At 45.1% G+C, this 19519-nt stretch overlaps 1 protein-coding gene across 4 annotated transcripts; it reads left to right on the top strand.

Annotated features, from left to right (window-relative positions):
- The first annotated feature begins 6371 nt into the window (after positions 1-6371).
- On the top strand, positions 6372-18302 carry POGZ (pogo transposable element derived with ZNF domain). Of its 4 annotated transcripts, none has more exons than XM_029912472.1 (9): positions 6372-6726; positions 7710-7865; positions 8733-8867; positions 9188-9360; positions 9993-10133; positions 10939-10998; positions 14285-14397; positions 15318-15336; positions 15442-18302. In XM_029912472.1, the coding sequence occupies exons 1-9, from the start codon at positions 6667-6669 to the stop codon at positions 17015-17017; spliced, it is 2433 nt and encodes an 810-aa protein (XP_029768332.1). In that variant the 5' UTR covers positions 6372-6666; the 3' UTR covers positions 17018-18302. The 4 variants fall into 4 exon arrangements, with proteins under 4 accessions (XP_029768332.1, XP_026512069.1, XP_026512067.1 ...); XM_026656284.2 differs by having other exon boundaries at positions 6374-6726; positions 7710-7856; positions 8736-8867; positions 15318-15342; positions 15448-18302; XM_026656282.2 differs by having other exon boundaries at positions 6374-6726; positions 15318-15342; positions 15448-18302.
- Positions 18303-19519: the final 1217 nt, after the last annotated feature.

Below are 19519 nucleotides of genomic sequence, written 5' to 3'. Positions count from 1 at the left end.
CCACCTTTTCTCCTCTGCCTGTCCTTCCTGAACAGTTTAAACCCATCCATGACAATGCTCCAGTCATGTCAGTTACCCCATCAAGTCTCTGTTATTCTAAGCTTAGCTGTGACCTTCCAAATTCATTTCACATAGAGGTTACCAAATAGACTTCAGATGATGCTTAAACTAATCTGATCAAAAATGTATTTTTGGAAACAGTGCAGCATTGGCCTGGGCCAAAGGAAATGGAGCTTTTCCATTCTCTTTGACGACTCAGTTCTTCTTCGAGTGCTGTCCCTGTGGGTGCTCCACTCCAGGTGATGGTGCGTCCTGGCGCCGTTGACCGGAGATCTTCGGTAGCAGTGCCTGGTCGGGATACACGCGCTCAGCTGCTGTCTTGCGGTCACGTTAGAGTCTGCCTGACCGCGCGTGTCCTGCACCCCCCTCAGTTCCTTCTCAACCATCCTCGGCTGAAGACGGGACTCGGGGCAGTGCTGATCCCCTTCCCTGGTCTCTGAAGGAAACAAGTACAAAGACATAGAAATAGTAACATCCCAGTTATTTCCCTTCCTTTAGAATAGTTAGCTAGTTTTAAAAAAAAAAAAACACACACACAACAAAAAAACCTTCTTTTCCCTCAAGTTCTTCTCCCATTGAGACACTCTCCCCGGCATTCCTAGTGCAATAATGCCAGGGTCTTCAGGATTTAAGAAATGTGATTCCTGTCAAGACTCTATACCAGGGGTCGGCAACGTTCGGCACGCGGCTCGCCAGGGTAAGCACCCTAGCGGGCCGAGCCAGTTTATTTACCTGCTGACGTGGCAGGTTGGGCCGATCGCGGCCGCCACTGGCCGCGGTTCACCGTCCCGGGCCAATGCGGGCGGTGGGAAGCCGCGGCCAGCACATCCCTCACCCGCGCCACTTCCCGCTGCCCCCATTGGCCTGGGACGGCGAACCGCGGCCAGAGGGGGCCGCGATCGGCCGAACCTGCCGCATCAGCAGGTAAATAAACTGGCCCGGCCCGCTAGGGTGCTTACCCTGGCGAGCCACGTGCAGAATATTGCCGACCCCTGCTCTATACCATGGTCCGACGGACACTCATGCTGTGTGAAGTGCCTTGGTGAGACGCACGTCCCTGCCAAGTGTGTCCATTATACCAGCCTCAAATCCAGGGCTCGTCATGACCGGGACCTGCAGCTGAAAATGCTCCTGATGGAGAAATCCCTACAGCCGCCTATGGGGATGGGCAATAGCAAACCCTCTCCCTCACACTCCCCGTCCAGGTCCGAACTGATCGGGAGCGTGGCTTCACCCTCTCATGCGAAGAGGCAGGAAGCCCAGCTGTCTCCATCCAGAGACTTTCAAAAGGGTAAAGGGTCTCCTGCAAGATCCTTACCCTCAGTGCTGACAGCGCCAAAGGCAGGCGCCTCCTACCATCCCAGCACCTCAGCCACGGCTCCTGTGGAGCGCAGAGGCAGGGACCCTCCCACAGGGCACCTACAAACGGCCTGTGACACCGGGGAAAGCAAAACAGAAGTCAGTGCATGCTTCTGAGCACAGATCACGCTCAGCAGGGTCACAGCCCAGGGAGCAGCAGCAGCAATTCTTAAGTTAGGATGACATCTCAGTGGCCCCTCAGCCTGACTCTCCTTGACACACGGTACTCACTCTTTGACCAGCCGCTCTCCCCACCTGACCTGGCTACCTTCACTAACAGCGAGCCTGATATGCAGCAGCAGGCGGAGTTCTCCCCACCTGCCTCTCCTCCTCCACCAGAACCTTTTGTGCCTTAGGTCACGGCTCACAACCACCAGCCTCAGTTTCCCTACTTCACCCCCCCGTGGGCGGCACCTAACTTCTCTTATCCCATGCCTTGGCCTCAGTGGTACCCTTGGCCAGCTCCTGCTGCCACTCGTCCTCATGCTGCTTCCACCAGATCACAAGCTTCTTCTGCGCCTCTATCTCCAGCTCCGTTTACTTCTAGAGCGCCTGACCACCCCCCTCCCCCCCCGAAGAGGTGGGCTATGGACCATACCCCGATTCACTGACCCTTAACTCTCCATCAGCTCCAGACAGATCCCTCATGCCTCCACCTCCACAGAATGTGGACAACTTTAAACAATTCCAAGAACTTTTTAAGAGGGTGGCACTCAGCCAGGTCCCTTTAGAGGAGGTCCAGGAGACACAACACGGACTCCTCAAAATCCTCCGACCCTCTGTGCCCTCAAAGATTGTGCTCCCCATAAATGAAACACTCCTAGAACCAGCTGATACCCTCTGGCAGACTCCAGCCTCTATCCCACCAACTTGCAAAAAGGCTGAACGTAAAATTATGTTCCTGCTAAGGACATAAACATCTTATTTTCCCGTCCATAACCGAATTCTCTTGTAGTGAATGCAGCGACAGACAGGATGAAACAGCCGCACTACTGGCCCACACCGCAAGACAAGGACCTCAAACGCCTTGACCTCTTGGGCCACAAGGTCTATACCTCCTCCACCCTGCAATTCGGAATTGCAAACTATTCCGCCCTACTTGCAAGCTACGACTTTGACAATTACAATAAACTCTTTAATTTTACCTCCCATATCCCGGAGGACAGGAAAGCAGACTTTGTCAGTCCTTGTCGAGGGCCAATTGGTCTCCAGAACAGCCCTACAAGCATCTCTAGACATGGCAGATACAGCAGCCCGCACTACCGCAACTGCGGTGGTTATCCGCAGATCTTCCTGGCTGTCTGCATCCAGTATCCCCAAAGACCTGCAGACCAAAGTGGAGGACCTCCCCTTTGATAAAGATAAGCTTTTTTCCAAAAAAAAACCCCAAACCAAAAAACGACAAAGTCCTTCAGACTATGAAAGACTCTAGAGCGACCCTGCGCACCCTGGACATTTACCCATCCCTTCCCAGGAGACAACAGTATCAACCTTATCAGAGGCCACGCACACAACAATATCACCGGCCCCAGCCCAGACCATACGATATAGCCAGGAATTGCGCTAGACCTCCTAGGCACAGACAAAACCAAGCTCAACCAGCTACCTCCCACCCATCGGGAAACAAACAACAATTTTGAAGCGTTGGTCAAGGGTCTGCACGACCACCCCTTGATTCTACCGCCTATTTGCCCATTTGGCCACCGCCTCCAGGTTTTCCACCATGCCTGGCAGCAGATCACACAGGACCGTTGGGTCCTGGAAATAGTTCAGGCTGGTTACTCCATCCCTTTTATATCCTACCCTTCTCTGTTCCCCGTCCCTCTTCAGGGACCCCTCTCACGAGCACCTACTTCGCGTAGAAGTGGCTCATCTTCTACAGCTAGGTGCAGTGGAACCTGTGCCGACACAACATCGAGGAGAAGGGTTCTACGCCCACTACTTTCTGACCCAAAAAAAGAGTGGGAGATGGAGGCCTATACTAGACCTACGCCGACTGAACAAATTCGTGTGTGTACAGAAATTCAAGATGGTCACACTGGGCACAATAATACCCGTGCTGGAACAAGGGGACTGGTTCACAGCCCTCAACCTACAGGATGCCTGTTTTCACATACCCATTCATCCAGCCCACAGACGCTTCTTGCGATTCGCACTAGGACACAACCATTTTTAGTGCTGTGGAGAGTCCCTTTCGGACTCTCCACAGCACTGAGAGTATTCTCCAAGACCCTAGCCGTAGTCGTGGCCCAACTCCGCAGACACGGGATCATACTTTTCCCCTACCTAGACAATTGCCTCATCAAAGGTAACTCATACGACAAGACATTACAAGCTACCCATTTCGCCATCTCCCTCTTCCACAGCTTATGTCTGCAAATAAACTTCCAAAAATCCACCCTGACACCTACACAGCGGATCGAATTCATCGGAGCTCACCTGGACTCAATCCAAACCAGAGCCTCACTCCCACACAATAGATTCCTCGCTATTACACATCTCATACATACGCTCTCCGTTCGTCCCAGGATACAGGCAAGAATTTGCCTACAGCTCCTTAGCCACATGGCAGCCACCACCTTCGTGGTCAAGTACGCCAGGCTGCACATGAGATGTCTTCAGGGTTGGCTCAGCTCCAACTACAAACCCAGCAGACACAGCTTCTGCATGATGCTAACTCTTCCAGCGAACGTACTAGCTTCCCTACAATGGTGGACAAGACCAGAGAACCTCTGCAAGGGCGTTCCCTTCCAGCAACGCTCCCCATGCTCGCCACAGACACTTCCCTGATCGGTTGGGGAGTGCATCTGGGGGGACACATGGCACAGGGCCGCTGGTCCCTGCCAGAGATGCGTCTGCACATAAATCTCCTAGCGCTCAGAGCAGTGAGACAAGCCTGCCTTCGCTTTCTCCCCATCATAAGAACAAATCTATCCAGGTGCTAGCAGACAATATAGGATGTATGTTTTACATCAACAGACGAGGGGAGCACGATCACACTCCCTATGCATGAAGGCCATCCGGTTATGGAATTGGTGCATACAACACCACATAGAAATTACCGCTTCATACCTACCCAGATCTCACAACACTACCGCCGACACACTAAGCAGACACTTCTCCAAAGAACACAAATGGGAATTACATCCCACGATACAACAGCAGCTCTTCTCCCACTGGGGCACCTCGTCGATAGACCTCTTTGCCACAACCCAGAATCGCAAATGCCACCTATTTTGCTCCAAAGTGGGATTTGGGACTGCATCCCTAGGAGACGCTTTCCTCATCCTATGGAACAACTCTTCATGTACGCTTTTCCACCGATCCCTCTGATACACAGGGTTCTATGCAAGATCAGCGACGATAAGGCCCGGGTCATACTTATTGCCCCAGCTTGGCCAAGACAGACATGGTATCCTTACTTGCTCCGCATGTCCATCCGTCCTCCACGGACTCTCCCCAACAGACCAGATCTGCTTTCTCAGGACAACGGCCGGCTTCTTCACCCGCAGCTCCAGAAACTCCACCTGATGGCATGGTTCCTTCATGGTTCCAGACCCATGAACTAGCCTGTTCTGAGCAAGTCCGGTATGTCCTGCTGCATAGTAGAAAAGACTCCACCCGTAAGACTTACCTGCAAAAGTGGAAACGCTTCTCCGTGTGGTGCTCCCATAAATACTTGACACCCCATACCGTGACCCTCCCTAACATCCTAGACTACCTTTTGAAACTAAAACAGGACAGGCTCTCGCTCAGCTCCATCAGAGTACACCTCGCAGCCCTCACCACCTTCCATGATTTGCTGGACAGATATTCCCTCTTTGACCACCCCACAATAAAAGGCTTTCTCACGGGCCTGCAAAACCTCTACCTTGAGATTTATCCATCAGCAACTGCCTGGAATCTCAGTCTAGTTCTTTGGGTCTTATGAAAACTCCCTTCGAGCCCTTGGCTACCTCATCTCTTCTCCACATGTCTATGAAGGTAGCTTTCTTGGTTGCTATAATGTTAGCAAGGAGAGTAGGGGAAATAAGCACCCTGGTGGCCTACCCTCCCTACACAACCTTCTCTAAAGATAAAGTTACCCTGCGACCACACCCTAAATTTCTCCTTAAGGTGGTGTCCACCTTAACCAACCAATATACTTACCTGCATTCTATCCCAAACCTCATGAGACTCCGCATGAAGCGGCTCTACATACCCTCAACGTCAGACGAGCAATCGCCTTTTATCTAGACAGGACTAAACCATTTTGTGAGTCCCCACAGCTTTTTGTCTCCACTACCAAGAGATTGAAGGGTGCGGCTATCTCTAAGGGTAGGTCTACACTTACCTGGTAGTTCGGCGGCAAGAAAATAGAACTTCTGGGTTCGACTTATTCTTGTCTGGACGCGATAAGTCGAACCCGGAAGTGCTCGCCGTCGACTGCGGTACTCCAGCTCGGCGAGAGGAGTACGCGAAGTCGACGGGGGAGCCTGCCTGCCGCGTCTGGACCGAGGTAAGTTTGAACTAAGGTACTTCGAACTTCAGCTACGTTATTCACGTAGCTGAAGTTGCGTACCTTAGTTCGAATTGGGGGGGGATGCATTTGTCCATCTCCAGGGTTAGTGTAGACCTGCCTTAAGCAACGGCTTTCCAAGTGGATCTCTGACTTCATCAGATCCTGTTACCGCATTCAGAATGCCCAACCACCCGAAGGCATCAGAAGTCATTCTACTCGAGCTATGTCAACATACGTTGCCTTCCTCCATAATGTACCCGTTCCTGATATCTGTAAGGCGGCCACGTGGACATCTGAACGCACATTTACCAAACGTTATGCTATCATGCAGGATACCACGGCAGACACCATAGTAGGCCACACAGTACTGTCTACAGTCATCATTGCCGCAACTCCAAAGTCCCACCAGCCATAGTGGGTATTGCTTCACGTTCACCTGGAGTGGAGCACCCACAGGGACAGCACTCGAAGAAGAAGAGAAGGTTACTCCCTGCTCAGTTGATATTGGTGATGCCTTCCAGAAGATGCTGAGGATGGATAGATAGATAGATAGATTTAAATCACATGCCCCAGATTCAAGAGGAGAGAACCAGTAATATTTTACTTCCTTTAAAGGAATTATAGTATCTGATTTCAAAGTCATTCACTGCAACCTTTGTATTGTGGGGGTTTTAACTGTTACTTTGCTTTTCTTTCCTGCTACAGCAAAGTGCAAGATTTGTGAATGGGCATTTGAGAGTGAGCCAATGTTCTTGCAGCATATGAAGGATACCCACAAGCCTGGAGAAATGCCCTACGTTTGTCAGGTATTACACACATTTTAAACTCAGTGCTTTAAACTGTTTCTATGAAGTCCAGGAGGAGGTCTGGAACTTTCCAACAAATCACTTAAGTAGGTGATTAGTCCCATTGGAGTCAGTGCTGAGGGAGCAAACACTAGTAGTTTGCATTGAGGGCCTGGAGATGGGTGCCTTTTCAGGAAAGAGAAGCTGTCACTCTAGAGGAGAAGATAAGGCTCTGTCACTCACTCACTACATCCCTAGTTGCTGTCTAAGCCTGAGATCAGTGCTTGCATCCACTTGCAAGATGCTACCCTCCATAAATTGGCCCCGCTGCTGCCTGTCCAATGGGAGAAGGAGAAGAATAAGAAACTTCTAAAATGTAACCTTTTTCAGTGTGACATAGGGCCTGAGTGACTTGCTTTTCAGTAACTACCTATTATTCCTGATTGCATTGTTACTCCCTCTCTTCTTTTTAGATTGGATGGATAGTGTCATTAACTGCTAATTTTATAACCATCTGAAAGAACAGAATTCTCAGGAGAGATCTGTTCTTAGAACTATTAATTTTAAGAGTATAGTAGTCTCTTTAAAAAAATCCAAGTGTCTTATTTTTATTCTTTATGGGTATCCCCCAGTAAACCCTGATGTTCCCCCTGACTCCTCAAGATACCTCTCTCTTCTTGTAGCCCTGTATTCCGAGTGATGAAGACTGCATAAGATTGACTTCCTTTCAGAGCTCATTACTTCTCAGGTGCTCAGGAATCTACCTAGATTGACCAGCCCCATTTTTAACTGAGAGAGATCACTCACTGTTAGGTCTCACTTCCTGTTAGATCTCCCTTCCTGCTTACTTCAGATAAGCCCTGGTTCATTCAGTAACTTAAAGGGGGTGTAGGTTAGCAGCTGCTTAGATGCTTCAGTGAAAGTAACCATATACTATAGTGATAGATGTGATATAAATTCCTAGATTACTTTCATGTTAATTGTTTGCATTTGTCCATCCCCAGGTCTGTCAATATCGTTCGTCGCTTTACTCTGAAGTGGATAGCCATTTCCGAATGATCCACGAGGACACACGGCACCTGCTCTGTCCTTATTGCCTGAAAGTCTTTAAGAATGGCAATGCCTTCCAGCAGCATTTCATGAGGCACCAGGTAACCCAAGTACGGAGTTAGATTTACAATCTTTGCAAAGTTTTGGTTAAAATGATTCACTTTTCACAGAGAATTCAGTGGGAGTGGAGCACATGCTTAAAGCTGAATCAGGGCCTAAAAAAAAACACACACACACACACATACGATTGCCTTAGCACAAATAACTATTTAATGTGAGAAATCATGTGTGTTCCCTGTCGGTATTTGTTTCCAAGTTGTAATTGTTGGTGGGTGATATCAGCCCTTTATCCTTCTGGGTGAAAAGTTCAGATTCCAGAAAATAAATTCCATCCCACAGACCACATTTTTTACAGACGTTGGGAAGCTCTATTTCCATATCTATTGCCTTAGAATGGTGACCTCTTTTAAGTGTGAGTAGTTCTAAGTTCTAAATTGTGTAAAGTTAGTGCTTTTGGCAAGTGGCAGATTGACAACCCTGGAAGCCCTCAGTTTACCCACAGAACAGGTATAGGGTAGGCATTGGAAAGGCAAGCAGCTTCCACGTGCTGCTCTGCCAGTGTGCCTCAGCCGTGACTCGGAGAAAACCCCCTCTAGGAGAAAGAGAAGAGTTTATTTTTCTTGATCCTGCAGTTGTTGGTGCCTCTGCTGATAAAGGGACCAATTGCCGGGGTGAAGGTGATTTTATGATGTGGACACTTTACCCACTGGAAACTGAACAAAGACCACCAGTAACTACTTTTAATACAGTATTTTCAGATGCCCCCTAAACTTGGCTGGACTTGAGATCAAGGGGATAAAAGGAAGAGAAGCCATTCTTTTGGTTTCTTTAAATAAATAAAATAAACCACCCAAGAACCTTCCCTTTTTGCCTCCACTCTCCAAAATTAAATCTATTTCATTTTTATTTTGCTTTAGAAGAAGAGTGTTTATCACTGTAACAAGTGTCGTCTGCAATTCCTATTTGCCAAGGATAAAATTGAACACAAGCTGCAGCACCACAAAACTTTCCGAAAGCCCAAACAGCTAGAAGGACTGAAACCTGGAACCAAGGTAAGGGATCCAAGCTAGACAGCAGCCCTCGCTCCTCCTCCTACATTTTCTCAGAAGTGTATCAACAGTATCAATATGTACTTCCTAAAAATTCCAGCAGCATTTTTCTACTGGTTTTTACTAGATGCCATAAAACAGGTGTTTGCAGAATGTGCATCATTTCAAATCTACACCTGTTGGAACAGACTGATTCCACCTGCCATTCCATGTTAAATTGAGCAGACCATTGCAAAGCTGAGGAGCAGAGATCAGGAGTGGGGCAGCACGTGTCTTAAGATATGCAAAACTGAGGTATAGCCTGTATCTGTCATTTGCTGCAGGTTACAATTAGAGCATCTAGAGGACAGCCGCGGACGGTGCCAGTATCTTCGAATGATGCGCCACAGGGCACCTTGCAGGAAGCCACTCCACTGACGACTTCCTCGGACCCCCAGCCCATCTTCCTGTACCCACCCGTCCAGAGGAACATCCAGAAGAGAGCAGTCAAGAAAATGTCAGAACTTCTTGCTAAGTTTCAAACTAAAAGGTTGTTAAAGAAAATGCAGTCAGCTATGTTATGCCACCATTGATGGCAGACTGCTCCTCGGCACTGTGCAGTTTCGGCTTGTTCACTGCCAGGAAGAACTATCATGCCAGGAGAAGCCAGCTTTCCACAAGACCAGGATTAAGTCAAATTATTAACAGTTTGGTTTTTTTTTTATTTTCTCTTTTGTGGGGTTTTCCCTGTAGAGAGCCCAGAGGAGCCTCTCTCTTTCTCTTCCCCCTCTCATACTGTCTTCCTTAGAGGTCCCACACTGCAGCCTTAATTTTTCTGGTTAAGGCAGTCCACTGCATTTGAGTACATGGCATAAAAGAGTGATTCCTTAACGAGGTGTCACAAATGGGGAAACTAAAGGCTAACACTAAGACAATCTATATAGCTAGGGCTGAAAGTATAGGTCAGAGGAGATTATTTTGACTGCATTTTTTTCTAGAAGTTTGCCTCTGTCAATGACAGTCTTCACTGTTTGCTGATTAGCTTTGTCTTTTGTGTCTGCCAGTCTGAAAGGGTTTGTAGTAACGGGAATTGTAACTCCACGAGGTATCTGTACAGCCACTGATGAGAATGTCCCCTTTCATCTGCAGGAGTGTCCTGGGGAGGCAGACGTGCTTGGAGTGCAGCTTCGAAATCCCAGATTTCCCAAACCACTTTCCTACCTACGTCCACTGTTCGCTGTGTCGTTATAGCACTTGCTGCTCCAGAGCTTATGCCAACCATATGATCAAGTAGGTATCAAAGGACTCTCTAGAAAAGCAAACCTCTGTAATACACTGGAAGCCCCCCTTAGATTGTCATTCTCTTTTACTGGGGCATCAGTAAATTCCAGTTCACTAGAAGTGGGTTATAGAGCAGTGTGCATGTGGTTTGAATCACTGCAGAGGGTGGTAATGGGTTTCTGTATACAGCAGTGAAGATGAGAGGAGAGAACAGTTGAGGGCAAATGCACACACGCACGCCTTGTAATGTGCCAGCCGCCTAGAAATGACCCGTCTAACCGTTGCACCTGCCCTCCCCATTCAAAATCAGGATTTGTTGATTCTGCTCTAGACCATTGGGCCTAAAAACCTCGCCAAGTTCTTAAGCATCAGTGACTGTGGCAAATAAGACATTACTAGGTGAGAACTGTCATTAACTGCCCTCTGGTGCAAATCGCTCAGAGGTGTGGGTTTCAGAGCAGGGATATTGCTGTCTTGCTCCTAAAACAGGTTCCAGTTTATAGTTAATTGAAAGATGTAGTTAATCTGTTATCTTGTGATCAAAAATGAGTCATGCTACATTTGCACAAGCCTACAGATCCTAGAAAACGATGGATGCAGCACAGTTGCCCCCAGAGCCGGGGTCAAGCAGTTTAATCAGGGATAGGAATCCCATTCCCCTGAAACCTTAATTGAAAGATAGGGAAACTTGCAACAGAATGATTCTAAAATAGGATCAGGTTTCTCTGAATAAGTGTGCAAGATTTTTTGTCTGGCTTAAGTATGCAGAATAATCCTGAGCCTCTAGTAAATATCTTTGTTTTTTATCTTACAGCAACCACGTTCCTCGGAAGAGTCCAAAATACTTGGCCTTGTTTAAAAACTATACTGCCTGGTAATGCCAAACTTGATTACATCTTATTTTAATTTCCTAACCATCTAAAGTGATTTATTTTCTGATCTTCTAACTCTGTCATCTTATGTAATTATCCACTTCTCAAGAAGATCCAATATTTTTTTTCTGTAATAGCAAAAAAGTGTTTAAACAGAGCACAAGATCCTGGGTCATACTTTACCTTTGATAACCTGCAACTCCTAATGACTTCTTAGGGCAGGTCTACACTACAGCCCGGATCGACGCTCTGAGATCGATCCACCGGTGGTCGATTTGGCGGGTCTAGTGAAGACCTGCGAAATCGACAGCATATCGCTCTCCAGTCGACCCCTGTACTCTATCCCCGAAGAGAAGAGTAAGGTAAGTCGATGGGAGAGTTTCTCCCGTCGACCCCCCGCGGTGTAGACCCCACGGTAACTCGACCTAAGGTACGTCAACTCCAGCTACGTTATTCACGTAGCTGAAGTTGTGTAACGTAGGTTGACTTACCGCGGTAGTGTAGACATAGCCTTACTGTGAGCTAACTTCATGTGGCACATAATGGGAAATGCACTTATGCCGTTGAAGGCAGAATTTGGTCATAAGAACGTAAGAATGGCCATACTAGGTCAGATCAATGATCTATCCCAGACCAGTATCCTGTCTTCCAATAGTGGTGAGTGCCAGAAGCTTCAGAAGAAGAAAACAGAACAAGGCACTGAGTGATCCACACCCTGTCATCCAGTCCCAGCTTCTTTTAGCACATCCAGAGTATGAGATTGCATCCCTGACCCTCTTAGTTAATAGCCATTGATGGATCTATTCTCCAGAAACTTTATCTAATTCTTTTTTGAATCCAGTTATACTTTTGGCCTTTACAGTATCCCCTGGCAATGACTTCCCCAGGTTGACTGTGTGGTGTGTGAAGAAGTACTTCCTTATGCTTTTTTAAACCTGCTGCCTGTTACTGACCCCGATTCTTGTGTTATGTGAAGGGGTGAATAACACGTCCGTATTTGCTTTCTCCACACCTTTCATGAGTTTCTAAACCTCTATCATACCTCCCCTCTGTCTCTTTTTTCCAAGCTGAACAGTCCCGTCTTTTTAATCTCCCCTCATATGGAAGCTTTCCATCCCCCTAATAATTTTTGTTGCCCTTCTGTGTACTTTTTCCAATTCTAATCTATCTTTTTTGAGATGGGATGACCATAAGTGCACGCAGTATTCAAAGTATGGGCATACCATGTTTTTATATATGGTGGTATTATGATATTTTTTGTCTTATTATCTATCCCTTTTCTGATGTTTCCCAACATTCTGTTAGGTTTTTTGACTGGTGCATATTGAACAGATGTTTTCAGAGAACTATCCACGATAACTCCAAGATTGCTTTCTTGTGTGGTAACAGCTAATTTAGACACCATCATTTTGTATGTATACTTGGAATTATGTCTTCCAGTGTGCATTACTTCGCATTTATCAACATTGAATATCATCTGCCATTTTGTTGCCCAGTCACCCAGTTTTGTGAGATCCCTTTGTAACTCTTTGCACTCTGCTTTGGACCGAACTGTCTGGAGTAATTTTGTATCATCTGAAAACTTTGCCAACTCACTGTTTACCTTTTTTTTCCCCTAATCATTTATGACTGTTAAACAGCACTAGTCCCAGTACACATCTTTGGGGGACCCTGCTGTTTATCTTTCTCCACTGTGAAAACTGATAATTTAGTCCTACTCTTTGTTTTCTATCTTTTAACGAGTCACTGATCCAGGAGAGGAACTTGCCTCTTTTTCCCATGACTGCTTACTTTGCTTAAGAGCCTTTGATGAGGGACCTTGTCAAAGGCTTTCTGAAAGTCGAAGTACACTGTGTGCACTAGATCACCCTTGTCCATATGTTTGTTGACCCCCTGAAAGAAGTCTAATAGATTGGTGAGGCATGATTTCCCTTTACAAAAGCTGTGTTGGGTGTTCCTCAACGTATCATGTTGATCTGTGTGTCTGATAATTCTGTTCTTTACTGTAGTTTCAACCATTTTGCTGGTACTGAAGTTAGGCTTACCAGACTGTAATTGCCAGGATTGCCTCTGGAACCTTTTTCAAAAATTGGTATCACATTAGTTCTCTGCCACTCATCTGGCACAGAGGCTGATTTAAATGATAGATTACATATCACAATTAGTAGTTCTGCAATTTCATATTTGAGTTCCCTCAGAAATCTGGTCCTGGTGACTTATTTCTGTTTAAAGTATCAGTTTGTTCCAAAACTTCCTCTACTGACACCTCAATCTGGGACAGTTCCTCAGATTTGTCATCTAAAAAAAATGGCTCAGGTGAGGGTATCTCCCTTACATCCTCTCCAGTGGAAACTGATGCAAAGAATTTGTTTAGCTTCTCCTCAATGACCTTGTCTTCCTTGAGTTCTCCTTTAGCACTCCAATTGTCCCGTGGCCCTGCTGATAGTTTGGCCAGCTTCCTGCTTCTGATGTACTTAAAAAAAATTTTTTTTTTTTTTACTTTTAGTTCTTGTCTTTTGCTAGTTGCTCTTCAAATTCTTTTTTGACCTGCCTAATTATGCTTGACCTGCCAGAATGTATGTTCCTTTGTTTTCTTCACTAGGATTTGACTTTCAGTTTTTAACGATGTCTTTTTGTCTTTAACCGGCTCTTTTACTCTGTTGTTTAGCCATGGTGGCTTTTTTCTGGTCCTCTTACTGTTTTTTGGGAGCGGGGATACTTTTAATTTGAGCCTCTATTATGGTGGGGGGGGGGTTAAATTCCATGCAGCTTCCACACATTTCACTTTTGTGACTGTTTCTTTTAATTTCCGTTTAACTAGCCTCCTCATTTTTGTGTAGTTCCCCTTTTTGAAGTTAAGTGCTACTGAGGTGGGTTTCTTAGGTATTTTCTCCCCTATAAGGATGCTAAATTTAATTACATTGTGATCGCTATTACCAAGTGGTTCAGCTGTATTCACCTCTTGGAACAGATCCTGTGCTCCACTTAGAACTAAATCAAGAATTGCCTCTCCCCTTGTGGGTTCCAGGACTAGCTGCTCCAAGAAGCAGTCAGTAATGGTGTCTAGAAATTTTCTCTCTTCATCCCATCCCGAGGTGACAAATACCCAGTCAATAAGGAGGTAATATTAATGGGGGATTTCAACTAAGTTTTCTGTTTTTATAGCCTCTGTAGTCTCCATGAGAACTTTCCTTATCTCTTTATTAATGGTTGCTGCTTTCTATGAAATGCATATGTTTGTTGTGATGCTGGTGTTCTTACACACTTCTTTTCTCTTCCCCCTCCTAGCGGGGTAAAGTTGGCTTGTGCCTCCTGTCTTTTTGCAACATCTGAAGGTGATGCAATGGCCAAGCATCTGGTCTTCAACCCATCACATGAGTTCAGTAACATCATTTTCCGAGGTAAGAGTTTGAGATGGAGCAGAAATGTCACATTATACTGTAGTGTAATAGTAATGTTGGGCATAATGCAATTATTTATAGACCATGGGCCAGATGCTTCCCTGGTGTATCTATTTGGGATGAATTTGGCCTAGTATTCCTCTAGCTTTCCATGCTATTTATATATAAAACATAGAGTAGATTCATAGATTAGGTCAGAAGGAACCATTGTGATCAGCTACTTTGACCTGCTGTATAACCCAGCCCATAGGACTTGTAGGTAGATGTGTAGTGTTGTGGACCCTTCATAACAGAATGAGAGAGTTTGTCTATTCTGGAGGTTTGAGGGGTTGGTTCCTTTTTTGGTAATAGTTACAGCTATATTGCTGTGGGCTGTGGAACTCATCCAGGGGCTGCATGAATGTTGTTAGTAAGTTACTCTTCCTCTGAGAGACTATTGAACCAGTGAGAGGCTAAGAGGCATTGTACTGCTGCTGAAGTTACAATTTTGGATGAGGCTTAAAACTTGTATCCTAGACGCTTGTCATTAAATATCCCTATTACATTTTGCTAAAGGAAGGTGTTACCTCCAGTGGCCTGGGCAAATTCCAATTTACTGGCCTATATCCAGCCTAACTATATTCCTCCTGTGACTTCAAATGAATACAGTATTTCTCTGCTGGTTTTAATGGTCATTGTCTAGTGTCACTGTGCATTGTTAGCTGCTGTGCATCAACCCAGAGGTCGCTGCGTTTCAGTGTTGGACACAGTGATTACTCTATGGGTATGAAATTATACATATAAAGTGTTTGCAAATTGTGTTGAGATCCTTCAGGATGACTGGCACTGTAGAGGTACAAGATCATCATCCTAGAAAAATGATTTTTGTTGTTGTTTGTCTTGCTGTTTGCAAACTAACCTCCAAATATTTCTTTTTTCAGGGCCCACTTGGATTTCACATTCAAGGTAAACTGTTTGACAGCTCTCATTTGCCAAATACTCTTCTAGTTTTTGTTCCCTGTTTTTGTTGTTCTTGTTTTAAGCTGGTTCTTTGTGTTCTCTCCCTTCAAGGCACAGCCAGCCCCATGACGGAATCATGAAGAATATATACTCCACCTATCCCCCAAGTAAAGCTGCTACTGTGAAATCAAAGCCTTCGTTACCTGAGAAGGATGAGTTGGAGCCTGAAGCAGTGCCAGAGGCATATAAGAGACCTGTAGTTAGTCAGGAGGAAGAGTGCTTAAATATTGATGATCAAGAAGAAGAACAGCCAGCAAAAGAGCCCGAACCTGTAAGCAAAAAGGAACAACTGTCTGTGAAAAAGCTTCGTGTTGTACTGTTTGCTTTGTGCTGCAACACTGAACAGGCAGCAGAGCACTTCAGGAATCCTCAGAGGCGTATCCGGCGCTGGCTGCGGAGGTTTCAAGCTTTCCAAGAAGATAACTTAGCATCTTTGTCAGAAGGCAAGTACCTCAGCTTGGAGGCTGAAGAGAAGCTAGCAGAGTGGGTCCTCACACAAAGAGAGCAGCAGCTGCCTGTGAATGAGGAAACTCTCTTTCAGAAGGCAACCAAGATTGGCCGGTCCCTTGAGGGAGGCTTCAAGATCTCCTACGAATGGGCAGTGAGGTTCATGCTCAGGCACAACCTCAGCATGCACACCCGCAGAGCGGTGGCTCACCCTCTCCCCAAAGACGTAGACGAAAATGCCAGCTGCTTCATTGAGTTTGTGCAGCGGCAGATCCACACCCAGGACCTGCCGCTGTCCATGATCGCAGCCATTGATGAGATCTCTCTTTTCCTTGATGTGGAGGTACTGAGCAGCGACGACAGGAAAGAGAATGCGTTGCAGACAGTGGGGACCGGGGAGCCCTGGTGCGACGTTGTCCTCGCTATCTTAGCTGATGGCAGCATTCTGCCAACACTAGTGTTCTACAGGGGTCACGTAGAGCAGCCTGCCAATGTGCCGGAGTCTATTATATTGGAAGCAAAGGAGAATGGGTACAGCGATGATGAAATCATGGAGCTGTGGTCTTCTAGAGTGTGGCAGAAGCACACGGAGTGCCAGAACAGCAAGGGCATGCTGGTGCTGGATTGCCACCGAACACATCTGTCTGAAGAGGTACTTTCCTTACTGAATGCATCCAGCACTCTGCCAGCCGTAGTCCCTGCTGGCTGCAGCTCCAAAATCCAACCCCTGGATGTGTGCATAAAAAGGACTGTGAAAAACTTCTTGCATAAAAAGTGGAAAGAGCAAGCCAAGGAAATGGCGGACTCCACATGCGACTCGGACATTCTCCTCCAGCTGGTTTTATGCTGGCTGGCGGAGGTTCTGGAAGTCATTGGCGACTGTCCTGAACTTGTGCAGCAGTCCTTCCTGGTGGCTAGCGTGCTGCCTGGCCCCGATGGCACGGCCAACTCTCCCACACGCAATGCTGACATGCAGGAGGAGCTGATCGCCTCTCTGGAGGAGCAGCTGAAGCTGAGCGATGAGCTGCAGGACGAAGAAGTTGGATTCCAGGATAGGACCCGTGCCGAAGAATCTACAGACCCAGAAATCCTCCACCAGCTCTTTGAAGGGGAAAGCGAGACTGAATCCTTCTATGGCTTTGAAGATGCTGATTTGGATCTGATGGAAATCTGAGCACTAATCTGAGAATCATGATCCAGAAAGGGTTATTTTTTAAATAAATGTTGGATGAGACCATTACACTTCCCTGTGGATTTGTGGGATTAGGAAATTTGTAGGTGATCACTCAGATTAATAGCCATTTATGCTGTTCATTTATAAGTTTTGTGCTTTTTTTAAAAAAAAAAAAGAAAGAAATCACTGTGTTGGTATTTTCTGACGCTATATTGTGGGTGAATATTTTTGCGTTTTCTTTACCTCACTGTATCATAGTTTTCTGTTTTATTGTGCAAAAATGTTTTGAATTATACTACATCGTCAATGTGACCATTTCTAAAGAAAGGAAAAAAAAATATGTAGCTAATGAACCAGTATATAAATCTTTTGGTTGTCTTAACACAGATTTTTTTTTATTTTTTTTTTAACATTTGACCCAGAGATTTAGGTTTCTGTAGTAACTTTAGATATGAATTATTGCTTTAATGTGTGAAACCTTCTATTATTGGCCATTGAGATTTGGGTTTTTGTTTCTTTTTAAAAAAAGAAAAAGAAGAGCAATGACTTTGCTTGTGAATCTTGACACGGGGTAAAACACGGGGATAGAATTTTGCCTGTTCAATGCCAGCAACGGTTCTTAGGAGCCATTAGTATTTGAACTGGGGTTGAACTGAGATCTATATTTAGGGAGTTAGGTGCAGTGTTAAAGCCAGCCTCTCGTTTTTGAGTAGACTTCATGACAACTGGAGGACACTGTGTGGGATGGTTTCATTCCTCCACCCAGGAAACCATCTGACACCCACCCACCTTGCTCCAAAGAATTACTGACAGAGGGTACATGACGGAAGAGACAAGCCAAGCCTGTCTTGATCTTCCTGTACAATAGATGGGAGCTAAAACTATATGGACCATTAAACAACCTTTTTAAACTACTAGTAGTTGATAAACCTGCTTTAACCAGTGGCATCAGACACTACGTTCCTTAGAATTAGAAAATCTGATTTAATGAAACAAACTGTGATGTGCACAAAAGGAAGACATTTGTTTTTATTTTTCACTGCCAACTTAAATTTTTCTATAATTTGCATGTTTGAGGGTTTTTTAATTGTATGTATTATGGTATAAACTGAAAGCATTTTGACATACAAAAATCAGAAGCACCTGCACCTTTCTGTTTCCATAGAGGTTTTTGAGAACCTTCCCTATTACCCAAGGAAAGCAGGAGGCAGCATGTGCAGACCTGTAAATGGTTCATCTTTAAAGTGTACATAAGTGGAACATTTAATAAAACCAGGGAAATGGATTTATAAACATGTGTTTTTATTATGGAGAAGTATTTAGCTCTTGTGAATTTGATAGAAAAGTACATATTATCCTAAATTAATTCTCTTGCTCCTCTGAACTCTGCAAAAAATGTGAAGCTGATGAAGTTTTTTGTTTGACATGACCAATTCCTGATTTGATTCAATTTGTACACAAATCCCCTGCTTGGGAAGGGACTCAGTAGCTCACTGTGTCTGGAAAAAAAGCCAGAGATGGGATAGTAATGAAATGGGTTTACGTGTAGTTAACACTTAAGAGCCTGATTCTGCCCTCACTTGTACCTTGCAGCCCTCCACAAAATCAATGTGACTTTAGCAGAGTTTGGCTTCTAACTGCCATATATTAACTACAGTAGGTAAGTGGGACAGCCTGTTGTCCTGACTTTGAGGGGTTTTTTTTTTTAAGTCTGAAAAGCATAAATCATACGTATTTATAGTCTACTGTAAAAACATTCATTGCATTTCATCTTTATTTGGCAACCTCTACATTCTTAAACTACAGCTTAAAGTTTTTAAGTTGTTTACCTCATAAATGCTGATAAATGGACCCTATTTAAATGAAACTTAAGCAGCAGTCGTGAATTATAATTACAAGAGTAAATCAGTTGCAAAGAGGCCCAGTTTAAGCAGACTATTCAGTATTTTAGCTACATGTAGCTGCATTCTTTACTATCCTCCTAATGTATTAGTTGGATAGACACATGACCTGCGATCCCAAAAAAGTGGAGGCATCTCATCTCTAAGTCCTTGTATGATGTGTCTTAAGACCATGCGTGCTATGGGCAGTTCTTTGTATGATGTTCATACCAAGTTATCCTACTGTCTCCTACTATTATGATGAGGCCCTTTGATTACAGAACTCTTAAAATTCCTAATTTTAAATGGTTTTAGTTCATTCACTGTAATCACTGTTGAGGTGAGGTTCTCTTTCAAGGGCTTCATCCAAGTCCCTTTAGAATTTGATGTTAGCAGGACCTCTTGTTAGACCAGTGAATGGTAAGAGCTGTAAGACTGTCCAAGACCAGCCATATACAGAATCATTTGTGAAAGTATAAATGTGTCAGACCATCTATTTAACTGAATGAACTGGTATTTTAATTCGTTGGAGGCAATATCTTTTTTTCCTTAAGACAGCTATAAGCTAAAGAGCAAAGGTTTTGTTTTTACTATTTACAAAGGTCAGTAAAGCATTAGGCCT

This window comes from Terrapene carolina, unplaced genomic scaffold (assembly GCF_002925995.2).
Source record: "Terrapene carolina triunguis isolate 2854851 unplaced genomic scaffold, T_m_triunguis-2.0 Scaffold227, whole genome shotgun sequence".
NCBI classification, from domain to species: domain Eukaryota; kingdom Metazoa; phylum Chordata; order Testudines; family Emydidae; genus Terrapene; species Terrapene triunguis.
The sequence above is the reverse complement of the archived record's forward strand: the minus strand, read 5'-3'. Positions and strand labels throughout refer to the sequence as shown.

Excerpts from the sequence above, each read along its gene's own strand:
- POGZ (XM_029912472.1), top strand. The coding sequence starts at position 6,667 with ATGTTCTTGCAGCATATGAAGGATACCCACAAGCCTGGAGAAATGCCC. Across the intron at positions 6,727-7,709 it reads AAATGCCCTACGTTTGTCAG|GTCTGTCAATATCGTTCGTC; the intron begins GTATTACACACA and ends GTCCATCCCCAG. Across the intron at positions 8,868-9,187 it reads GACTGAAACCTGGAACCAAG|GTTACAATTAGAGCATCTAG; the intron begins GTAAGGGATCCA and ends CATTTGCTGCAG.